Here is an 11,860-nt window from a genome sequence, read left to right on the forward strand (position 1 = left end):
CTGCAGCCACACCGGGACCTCGCCACCGCCGTCACCTGCTTGTCTTAGGGGAAGGCAGCCGCCTTCATCTTCCAGCACTGGGCCTTCATCGTCCCCCCCATAGGCCTTCCTGCTCCCCTGGGAGCCGGGCAGCTTTGCCAGCGCAGGGGAGGTGTGAAGCGAGGGCAGCCACCGCAGGCCTGGCCGGGGGCAGAACGGGTGACAAAGCCACCCCGGGGCTGTTGCACAAGGCGCCGGCTCCGTCCCGTTCCGAGGATGCAGCTGAGCGGGGCAGACGGGGCGACGCGGTTTGGCCCAGAGCAGAGGCGAGTTTCAGGTGGAGGTGATGCCCTGCGCTAACCTGGAAGAGCTGGTTCTGCGCGGGAGGTTATCGGTTTCCAAACCCTTTTATCCAAGAAGAGCTTGAAAGGCGGCAGAGGAGCAGCGCCTTCAGGTCTCCTTCCCTCCTGCGTGCGGTCGAAGTGCCCCGGGTTGGCGTTACACCGCTGTCCAGGATGCATTTCACATAGCAGTAAATTACGAACCAGACCTTGCCGAGGAAATCCAAGCGGTCGCACATCGAAGGCAGAGCACGAAGTGGCACCTGTGGAAACAGAACATGAAGGAGCAGCAGAGCCAAGAGGATTCCTGGCGAGGGGAACTCGTTCGATCCAAACATGCAACCATGAAAAAAACCCTCTGAACCCATCAAAGTCCTTCCGAGAGCAACCCCTGACCTCCAGCGCCACGGATACATCCCAACACATCCCGAATTTCACGTCATGCTGAGCAACGCCACGTCTGCTCCTGCGGAGTCTTTTCATCCTGCGTCAGCGCGCTCCTGAAGAGTTAATCCCCATGAACAGCGATTAACGAGAGCCGAGAGGACCACGAGGAGAGACGCGCTCCCAGCAGCGCGCAGCCCCCAGGAGAAGGCCCCTGGGTAAGATTCGGTGTTGACCCAGCGGACCTCACGTCTACAGGACGGAGGGCACACGGCGCCTCTGAGCCAAGGGCCCATTTCACCCCGCTGGGCTCACGCGTCGCAGTAGGACGGTTCATTTCCCATAGGCTTAATCCCGCATTTAAACGAGACAAATGCTGAATCAGGATTCTAGAAGACCCAGGTCAAGTGGTTCCGGTCACCGATCTACGCAGGAAGATTGCTCGTAAATCCACGGGTTTATGCTGCTCTTGGCAGATACAGAGAAAACCCCTCCCGAAGAGGAGGTACGCAGTACTCGGGTCATGGCTCCGAGGTGGCGAGAGCACGCTTATGGCATCGGGACAGAAATGGGGAAGGTGACCCCCAAGCAAGCGCTAGCAGATGGTGTCACCGGCGAGATTACCTCTGAACTCCAGAAGCAGGGGAGAGAGAGGAGGGGCACAAACCCGGGAGATGCCTACACGCACTCCTCGTAGCCTGAAGGTCGCATTTTTCACAGTGCCTTGAAGCCTCAAGGTCGGACCAAGAGCAGCTTCGTCACCACTAGCAACAGGCGAAGGGCCCGACGGAGGCAGAGCTGCCTGCAGCTCCGGCGACAGGCGCGCCAGCGGGGTTAGGAGACTCCATGCGCCAGCCCACATCAAATCCAAGCCTGTCCAGAGCCAGCAACAGCCACGACGGCTCTTCAGCCGCACCGAGCCAGCCCGTGGTGCTGCCCCGGGCCCTCCACCGGCACGGCCAGCTCTCCCGGGAATTGCTGACTTAGTTCCACTGCTAATAGTGCAACAGCCCACGGAGGCACAGCGTAAGCCTGTATTACTGACCTTAAGCCGTGATTTTCAAGGCTGCCAATTGATTTCTCATGAACACACAAATTCACAAGAATCCCTTTTTGTCAAAAGCAAAAACAAAACAAAAAAAAAAAATGGAGACAGGCTTGTGTTTCTAATCCAAATGTACTTCTCTTTATTCAAACCAGGGGTAATCACTGGTCAGTGCAAAACGCACCTAAACCTTTTGCCTGAGGGAAATCTACATCTTAACAAGGCCTCCGTTAACCCCTAACGAAATCCACAGAGGATTTGAAAGCATTTGAAGCACAGACCCAAGGCTGCGCTCTGTAAGTGACTCTGTGCGTCAACAAGTCTGCACCTGCCTTGTTACCAGCTCCATACTGCCAGGTAACAACAGCAAAATACACTCAGTAGATTTCTTTTAACTCCCAGAGTTTCTGAACCATCCGCCCCACCGCTAACATCAGGAGTAAGGGGGTTGCAGCTTACCCTCACTTCCAACAGTGCTAACGGAAACCCTGTTTTAAATTAAAAAATAAGCCAGCATACATAGTAGAAAATTTCTCTTAAAAATTTCACAATCTGTAAATGTATATATTTTTTTCTTTTAAACATAAAAGTTTACAATATACGGTAAAACAAAGGCTCAGGAAAAATAATTTCAAAAAAAAGAAACCTGAAGTTTTGAATTAAAGCTGAAGACATTTTTAAAACCCTGTAGTTTGAACCAGTGACATTTTCTTTATTTGTGCTGATGGGTTAGAGAAAGGAAAATATTTAAAAACTGCAGTCCAAACACCCACAGCTCTGCCTTCAGAAGCCATCTTCCCCCACCCCCACCCCCCCAAAAAAAAAAAATGTTGTTAGGTTTTTCTTCCATCAAGTATGTGATTGTCACAAGTTCAGAAGTCTGGGATTCCTGGGTTCAGCTGGTACCAGACATCCCTGTGTGGACAGAATTCCCTGATTGCCAGCCCACGCTAGCGCCTGTAGGGGTGAAATCCTTGCACGTTATGGTTCTGTCCTCGTCCAAACCCACTTCCTCCTGCAGGTGGGCCACTTGATGGTTGCACCGAGGGGCCTCCGTAGGGAGGGGGTTGCTGGCTGGGATCAGAGAAGCCTTGTCCAAAACCGCTCAAGTCTTGTCCATACCCTGGGGAGAAGGGGAAGAAGGCAGCCGAGTCAGCTTCTGGTGCCCTCCACACGCACGGCAGAGGCGCAAATTCAAAGCCTGGTGCTGCTCCCTCCCCCCCGCGCACAGCCTCGGGAACAAGCGCCTCGGTCTAACGCATTAAGATAAAAAGCAGCTGCTTTTGGCCTCGCAGTTATCTACCTTCTCCCACAGAAGAAACGGGCAAAAAGCAGAACCGAATAGGTGTGCAGAAAGGGCATTTCCACTCAAGGTAATCCCACCCAGGCTGTCCTTCACCTGTACCTAGTACGGGTGTTCAGAAGTGGAATTGGCTTGCGGGTTTGCTGCCAGCTCATCCTGAATACATTTTTGTTTTGTTTTGGGCTGTTTATTGGCTAAAAGCTAGTACTGTCAGGTTTGGCAGAGATGAAGATGTAGCAAGGAAGTTTTCCCTGACATCTCACAGCTCTTAGAAACTACAGCACCTCCGACGGGCTGCGCAGAGTTATTTGACTCTGGCTTGGTGGAGTCAGCTCCCCTGGATGGCCAAAAGCTTCCTTCGCTGAAAAGACCCACTGGAGAAGACAATCTTAAATTCCCTTTCAAAAAACCCAGAGTGCTGCTGCTTGAACATATCCTTTAATTAACTAATCGGCCTCTCTTTCAAGGAATACTCAATTAAAAAAAATGTAAATTGAAACCTGAGGGGGCAAAGTTGGCAAAGCAGAATCCAAAAGGTTGCGACCACTGCAGCCATTATAAACTTTATCATGGAAGCCTTGGTCCAAAGCTGCTCTCATAAAGAACCAACATCCCTCCCCAAAGCACGGGCAGGCTGGAGTGTTTTTGTTGCAAGTCCAAAAAATAAAGCTCCATGTCAAAACCTGACCCCCTACCGCTACTGTGGACGGTGGTGAGCAGTTCTAACCCCAGCTGAAGGGAAGCAGCAGCCTGGAAGCAGCTGTAACCCCCTTCTCCCACGCCCCCTCACCACCAACTGCAGCTCGGTCAGTTTTAAGCCTGAAGGGGTGCTGCGTCCCAACCAAAGCTTACACTCATGCACGCTGCAAGTTAACAGTTACCTTGTTCTTCCTCCACCTGAGGAACTGAACACCCCTCCTCCCTACCCCACTGTCCTTCTGCCTACCCCGGGAGGCTGCGACCACCGCTCTGCAACATGATCCGTGCCAAAGACCAGATTCAGAATGGGTTTAGAGCAAGCGGAATTTGGGCATAGAGAGCAAGGGTGGAGATGAAAGACTCGCTGGACTTCTTGCTGCCAACGTGAAAGACAACTAGATGTAAATTAAGAACGTTGAGAAATTGAGAAATTTAATAAAAGTTCCTGTAATTAAATACGACTCTTAATTGTAACAGCAGCATCAGCGCAAGCCTCTGCCATGAAAGACGGTATTAAGAAGCCTAATTGCTAAGTACATTTCTGCAGTTCTGCTTCTCTCTGTGCAGGCTTAAAGCAGGTTTAACTCTCTTAATCCAAAACGTCTCTTAGCATGTCTTCAGTATTTCAATTTCAAGCTCTGCCTGACTCTCAGGACTTGCTACTGCTAATGAGCCTTAAAACACATCTATCACAGGCTTCTATGAGCTCAAAAATGCTAATCCAGTCATTTTTTTCAGACCGAGATAAGCAGGCAACCAAAAGTACAATTTAATTGTTTGCCAAGGGGTGAGGCTCAGAGTGGGGGGAAAAAAGAAAAAAAAAAAATGAAGTTATTCTGACTGAACACTGCAGTGTTACAGCATTAAGCGGTGGAAACCACAGCTCTCCATTTGTTTATCACAAAGGACACCTACAGCATAAACCTGAACAGCCAGACATCCAAGCGCTCTCTCTAGGGGAGCTGGGCCGAGCGTTACGGTTTTCCTGGCTTAAGAACCTGAGCTCCGTTTGATTACCCAGGATAAAGCCTCGCCAATGCAGCAGTGTGGGAAGCCAACAGCAGCGTCATTCGTACTTCAGTCGTTGCGAGTTGTTTTTTTTTTTTTCACTTCAGCCGCTAATGAGAGTAAAGAACTGCATCGCCCTTACTCACAACAATAAACAGTTGAGCCGCATTGTTCCCCCCCACCCTCTTAAAAGAGACCCTGCAAGAAACACAGGTTAATTTCCCCAAGGCAGAGATATCAAGAGCATTGGTTGTAAATAGGCACCACCTACCTAGGCTTCTCACTGCTCAGCCTGACCATAAGAGTGTAAACAAAGTATTGGCGCGTAGCCTGAAGGGTCTTGAGAATAGGTACCCAGCCCTAGTAAGAAATGAGGAGACCAGGGTGACGAACCCCAAGACAGCCCTGTACAGAGATAATTTTTCAGGGTGAGGGAGACACACCCATGTTAGTGTTTAATTTACTCGTGCTTACATTCATCCTAGCCGTAAACATAGCAGCATTTAAGATGCTGTCAAGCCAGGACAAATCTTAAAATGCCACAACGATTAGATAACTCAGTGCCTCTTTAAAGCCCATAAGCTTTATGCATTTATGTAAATACATGCAGATCAGCTAGACTGCCTATTATACAACAATGCTGCTAACTAATTTGCGATCACATGAAGTGCTGAAGCTCTTTACAAAAGTTTACAAGATTTTACACACAGCTTTATGAACAGGTGGATGATTCCATGGTACCGCAGCACATTAAATACCTCTATCCCTCTTAGCGCTTGCACTCGTAACAGCTCCCAGGCTAGAAAAGCACTCTAACTGCAGTTGTGGTTTAAACTCCCTCCCTCCCTAGCGTTCTTCCTCAAAATGCAGTATTACACACCTCTTCCTCCCTCCCTCCCCTTAAGACACTAAGAACACCTGAAATATTTCACTGGCAGAAGCCTCCAAGAAAATACAAGAGGCAAGTGGTACCATACACACCAAATACTGGAATCCACCCCTCCCCAGTTTTTCACAGTGTTGGGAAAAAAGGTTCTTCCTAAACTCCCAACACATCCCAAATATTGGCTCCCCACGGGACATAAATGATTGTGCATGGATCGATACTTTACTTAGTAGGGTCCACCCCCCTTCAAAAAGAGTCTGCAAAGAGACAAGTTCTGGCAAGACAAGAAAAACTTCCTCTTGAGTCACAAGGGCAAAGCTATCTATGAAAGCAACTGTGTTTATAACAAACAAATTTAAAAACATTTCAAATTCCTCAACATGAGAACATATTCTTGCTTTATAAACACATCTGAAAGGCTAATCTTCCTTCAGAGTCTGTTTTACATTTTTGGAACTTCAAACAGTATCTGTTTAAATAACTTTACGAAGCATTCGTTTCATAACAGTCTCTGCAGGCACTTTAAATGAAGCAGGCAGGCACTAACATACATGGAGAACGAGTGGGGAACAGTCTTAATCCATGGGCCTACCGCATGCAAAAAGTTCACTTCAGAAGTACAAAATAACCAATTACAATCCCTTAAAAAAAAAAAAAAGCAGCAGTATGCCACAAACAGCTCCTTGGAGAGCACTGCTCAAAACCAGGGCTGAGGGGGAGAGCAAGACGAGAACTCCCTCTCCACTTCCACAGGGAGGAGCGGAGATTTTACTCAGGAGCACAAGCACCCGTCTAGCAATTTTTAACTTTTTTTTTTTGGTAGTACTGTTTGTCTGGCTTAAAACCTGTAACATCAATGTCTTCTATTGGCTGTCTGAAAGAGTTATCTATACAGCGCAATTAAGCATTACACACTTCTGACAGAACTTGAGATAGGCAGGAAAGGAACGGGGGGCGAGGGGGAGGTGAAGGCATGCAGTTTGGGTTCTTACACGCTGTACCGCTTGCCTCTCGATTCTATTCTTACTCTTGAAGTCTGTTCTCCAAACTGATCAAAGTCAGCTACACAAAAAAGCCGACTATGAGCTCCATGAAGCTCTTGGAGAAAAAAAAAAAGTTGTAACTACAGATTCAGGGAGAGTGCAAATCAGTAACTTACCCTAGCAGTGCACAAGTCTCTGAAGACTATCGCACAGCATACAGGCAATGTTTTGGAGATGATTAAGAAAATACCCTCTGGCTAGAATACTGCATGATTTAAGGATCAGTTGAGAGCTGATGGCTGGCATTCCCATCCTGGAGAGAAGTGCCTTCAGTGTTAGCAAACTGTTTCTGAACACTGACTTCCTACCCAAGTATAAAAGAAAGCAGGAAGGGGAGAAAGATCAAGCTGAGTTTATTTTATATGCGGTTACTTACCAAACTGACTATAAGGGAATTCTGGCTGAGCAGTTGGGGGTTTGCTCATGTCCTGAGTTGCCTGAGATGGTGGTGGTGGTGGTGGAAAAGCTAGTGGTGTTGCCCCTGGAGTGGCAGGTGGAGGGGGTACTCCAGGTGGGGCAAACTGGTCAGGTGGAGGAGGTGGAGCACCATAACCAAAACCTGAAACACGAGGAAAGGACAACACATGTGAAAAGACACGTGTAGACACCACACTGACTCCCTGCTTGGTTTCAGAGTACGATAGTTTTTAAAAAAAAAATACTTGTAAGTCTATTAAAATCAAAGTATTACCTACAACTGGCCATACCGTAATTCACTCCTACACTCTGGCAACCAGTGTGGCTAAAAGACCCCGCAATCACACCTTCTCATGTGAAAAACCTCACCCCAAAGACGACTGCAGCCACATCAGCAATGAGAAAGCGATAAAGCAGAACGAGGGACCGAACTCTGTGCGCTCACACATGCACGTGAGAGACGTGAGGAGGAAACCGTATTAGTCAAGATCTTAGGAAGAAAAAAAAAAAATCCCAAACAAACGGGTTCTTTGTAGCAGAACTCCGGATAACTGGGTGCTATTTTCCAACTTCTTTTTTAAGCCAGGTTTGTGACTAGACTTGTCAAAAGGTGACCTGCGGGGGCATGTGCTAAAATCCCATTTACATTTCCAATACCAGTTGTGACCTTAATTCCTTAAGCTTCTCTGAAAATCCCAGCCTGTGTCTAGCCCAGGTCACCAGGCAGTAATCTCTAAATTTTCTCTCAGACGTCATAATAGGGGTACACAATAAATCTAAATTCGTTTAGCAACCCGGGTTTAAACTAGAGAACATAAATGATTACTGCACCCAAGAAAAAAGTAACCCAACTCACTGACAAAAATAAGTACATCATTAATTACAGCTCAGAATACACAATCGGGGCAAAACATCTATGGACAGACAAAAGGTAGGGGAGAAAAATCCAAGTCCAGAGAAAGAGGAGCAGAAGCTGAAAACTGAATTTGGTCAGGGACTGTACCCAACCTCCTGCAGGTCACTTACTAAATGGTGGAGGGGTGCCATAGCCCTGTGGGAATCCTTGTGGAGGCGGGAATCCTCCAGGAGGTGTAGAGACTATGTATGAGGTAAATGGTGGCGGTGGTGGAGGAGCTCCTCTTCCTGGAGGAGGTGGTCCATATCCACCTAGAAAATTAAGAGATGTCAAGAACTAAAGCAGTTCAATAATGAAAAGCTGCTGCTTAAGTCAGCATCCTCTGGATGGGGTAAAGCTGTTTGATAGATTTCAGATGCAGTCTATACATTCTCACTTTGAGAAAATCCAATTCTTACTTTGGGAAATATTTGTCCTCCAAGTATCCCTACTGTACATAATTGCAGTTTAGAACACAGTTCCTTGGTAACAAATCAGTGCGGTCAGCAGCAGCGGGGCGTATGTCAGCTCCCATTACTGATTTGTTAAGAACGCACTATATTCTCCTTTGTTCTTTCAGGACAAATTCAATCAAGCTTTTAAATGTAGGTTAAATACTATGGAAATCCAGAAATCACTGTGAATTCTTAAAGAAACTGCACCTTCGCTCAGTAAAATTTTTCTTTTAAAATTGGTCCCATATAACGTACTTACCAATTGCCTGTCCAGCTGGCACCCACATCCCTAAAACAGAACAAAAAGAAGTGACTTCTACATGCACTGAAGCTCTGTACTATGAAACAGGAAGGATTTAAAAGGGAGTTGATCTTGCTCTGGGCTCTGGAACAGACTGGGTATCCTCCCAGTGTCCCTTAAAGATCTATTTTTATGGTCCAAGAAACAGAATATGCAATTCTGAAAAGCCTCTGAATCATTCAGCAGGTAACGCATGGAAGAGACAGGAGTCCCCAAACTCAAATCGGATGGAGTGTTCAAGAACTGCGAGCGTACCAAGTGCAAGGAACTACACTAGCATAAAGAACAAAAATACGAGAGCCACAGCAGACTACACATCCAAAGCATTTTTAATACACCACCAGGTTTATCCTAGTTATTTTTGAAGTTTTTGAACCATAAAAACATCTTCCGCGCTCGTTGCAGCATTAAGATTGAAACATAAATGCATTTATGTTTTACATTAATCTTTCCAGTAGATCAGATCTCATTTTCTCTACAAATAACCGCGTTGAAAATAATCTAGTTTCTCAATTTGCGCCGTTGCAGATTAGCACATCTGTGCAGAATGTCAAAGCCTCAGCTGCAGCTTTCAAGTTAATAAGCACCATGGGGAAACAAGCAATCCCTCCACTGAGGTATCATCTATTGTAGCAATAGATGAAGCAGTGACACTCCCTTTAGCCCCCCAGGTGAAAATTTCTCATATATCAGAGCAAGCAAGTTCTGTTCTGTCAAACGCAACTCAATTATACCACCACATTTCTCCATAAGTTATCAAAACTGTCTTTGGATGAACTCAGCATATTTATCCTGTCTTCAAAATCTGGTGGGGGTTATAGCCATCAAACCCAAAACACATGGCTGCTCCTTTCAGCCCTGAAGGGCTCAAGCTAAATCAAGAAAATTATATGCAGTAAGTGCTCCCCTGCACCACTGCTAGCCCCATAGCTGCTTGTTATTTTTCCAGGCTACATTAAGCAATAAAATCCAAAGACAAGCCCATCTGTTTTTCTCTCATCCCTTTCAAATTTTACTTATAACTTCCTTTGAAACTGCCTCATCCTTGAAAACCCATATTTCAACAAAATTTTTCATTAAGGTCTCACGCAGGCCACAATCCCACAGCTGGAGTCACAACCTGAGCTGTTGAGCTGTCTCAACACCTCCTCTGCGTTACGGAAAACCACGCCGATTCTATCTGGGGAGAGGCAAAACCGAATCGAGCTGGTGAAGCGCTGCCTGGGACACATGCCAGGCTCGGCACAGCCCACTGACTTCTGCCCTATGAAACAAAATTTTCTGGGAAAAGCAGCCAAGCAACAATCTCAGCAGACTTGGGAGGGACTGAGGTGTGGGATTTTAGTTCTGCTATCGATAACCCAGCACAGCATCGATAAACTCGGGAATGCTGTCACTTGCCAGCCAGACCAAATTAGCAGTAGGCTGCAAGGGCAAGCCTTGTGACAGCGACTCGGGGAGGACTAAAGCAGTACCTTGAGGGCCATATCCTTGTTGCCAGGTCGGAGGGGGCTGACCTGCCCAGCCATTGGCAGCGCTTGGCATGATCCTGCTTCCCCACTGACTGGCACCAGGTGGCCCTGGAGTTTGGCTTTTGCTATCACGAGGTTCTGCGCGTTTCACCTCCACCTAAACAAACAGAGTCACCATTTAGGAGAGATGGCGCAGGTTAATACACCCCCCTTCCCTTCACACACACCCGTAATTACACTTAAGACTACACTTAGCATCTTATGACTTATGTCTAAATACTTAATTATTAAACTTAAGGCCAGTAATTTAAAATGTTTCTCAGGTACAATATATATGATGGTAAGACATTAGAAGTCCTACTGTTGAGGTATTTCAAGTAAAACACATCCTACAAATCACTTGTGTTCCATCATAGCACAGTATTCATCGGCTTTAATCTTAAAACAGCAGTACCCTCTTACAACGGCTCTTCACTTAAAAAAAAAGGCATAATCTTTTAAATTATTTATATACTAATTTAACATTTAAGGCAGGAGTTACAAAGATGACATTTTCAGTAAAACAAGAACTTTGAGTAAAGAGAACGCTCTGAAAAAGGGTACTAATGCTTTAACCATTCAAACATGTTTGGGGTCCATTTGAAAGTTACAGTTTAAACCCACCCCATCTAACTACAATTTCAGCTCTGCTCATACCTGAGAAACACACATTTGTTTGGTTGGTTTTTTGTTTGTTTGTTTTTAAACTTAGATTTTATTTAAATGTCTAATGGAAGATAAAGACTTACCTTCCCCAGGCTAACGCTTAAAGAATCTCAATTAACTCAAACAATGTCAGAGGGAATGGATGTGATAAGAGAATCTTACATTACATCTAACAAAAAAGTAAACAAACATGCAAGTAATAAAAATGGACAGTTGAGTCAATAAGAAGCAAATCTTCATACTGTGTTAAGTCAGTGACAAAAGCCCTCCTGTTCTTAAAATTAGTAAGCCACAGTGCTTAACTTATTTTATTCAAAGATAAAATGTCCTAGTGTTCCAAGCCATCACATAAGTGCATTTGACCTACTTAAAATAAGCTGCACATTCAATATAAACCTCTCAAAAAAAAAAAAATCCAGTTTCTGATTTAATGAAACACTCTCAGCACTCATGCATGCTGAATTAAAGTCTTTTTTTATTTTATGATTAATTTTAATGGGTGCCAGAGTACAAAGAAAATAAATCTCAATCATCAATGGGCCTGAGTAGTATGGAAAATAACGTATTCAGAATTCTTCCTGCCATGTCTTAAAAACCATTCATGTCAGAGAACAAACAGGAAACAGGCACAAGGCAAGGACAAAGCCCCCCGCCCCCCCGCCCGCAGATGCCCCAAGGACATTAGACATGACAGTAACCAAATCTCTGTCAGCTGAGGGCCCTTCCAGAGAGGAACCGAGGGAATTTTTCAAAGGACTCAAATTAATGAGTCTTAACACATTTGCCTTCAGGGAATTCAGTTATTGCTTACAAAAGCAGAGTCCTTCTTGCAATTTTAATTTTTTTTTTTCCCCCCTTTCAACAACATATGGATTCATTTCAGCAATACCTTTTTAATTATCAAAAAGAAAGCGATAAGATCGGAAG

General features: G+C 45.6%; 1 protein-coding gene across 1 annotated transcript in view; it reads right to left on the bottom strand.

Annotated features, from left to right (window-relative positions):
* Positions 1–2,542: 2,542 nt before the first annotated feature.
* DAZAP1 (DAZ associated protein 1) overlaps positions 2,543–11,860 on the bottom strand; it is a 29,652-nt gene continuing 20,334 nt past the window's right edge. Inside the window, exons 9-12 of the mRNA XM_035896565.1 lie at positions 8,715–8,744; positions 8,132–8,272; positions 7,065–7,247; positions 2,543–2,872 (exon numbers count right to left, since the gene is read on the bottom strand). Coding sequence (XP_035752458.1) covers positions 2,700–2,872; positions 7,065–7,247; positions 8,132–8,272; positions 8,715–8,744 — 527 coding nt within the window. The 3' untranslated portion in view covers positions 2,543–2,699. The remainder of the gene's footprint in view (positions 2,873–7,064; positions 7,248–8,131; positions 8,273–8,714; positions 8,745–11,860) is intronic.

This window comes from Egretta garzetta, unplaced genomic scaffold (genome assembly GCF_000687185.1).
Source record: "Egretta garzetta isolate BGI_Z169 unplaced genomic scaffold, ASM68718v1 scaffold936, whole genome shotgun sequence".
NCBI classification, from domain to species: Eukaryota; Metazoa; Chordata; class Aves; order Pelecaniformes; family Ardeidae; genus Egretta; species Egretta garzetta.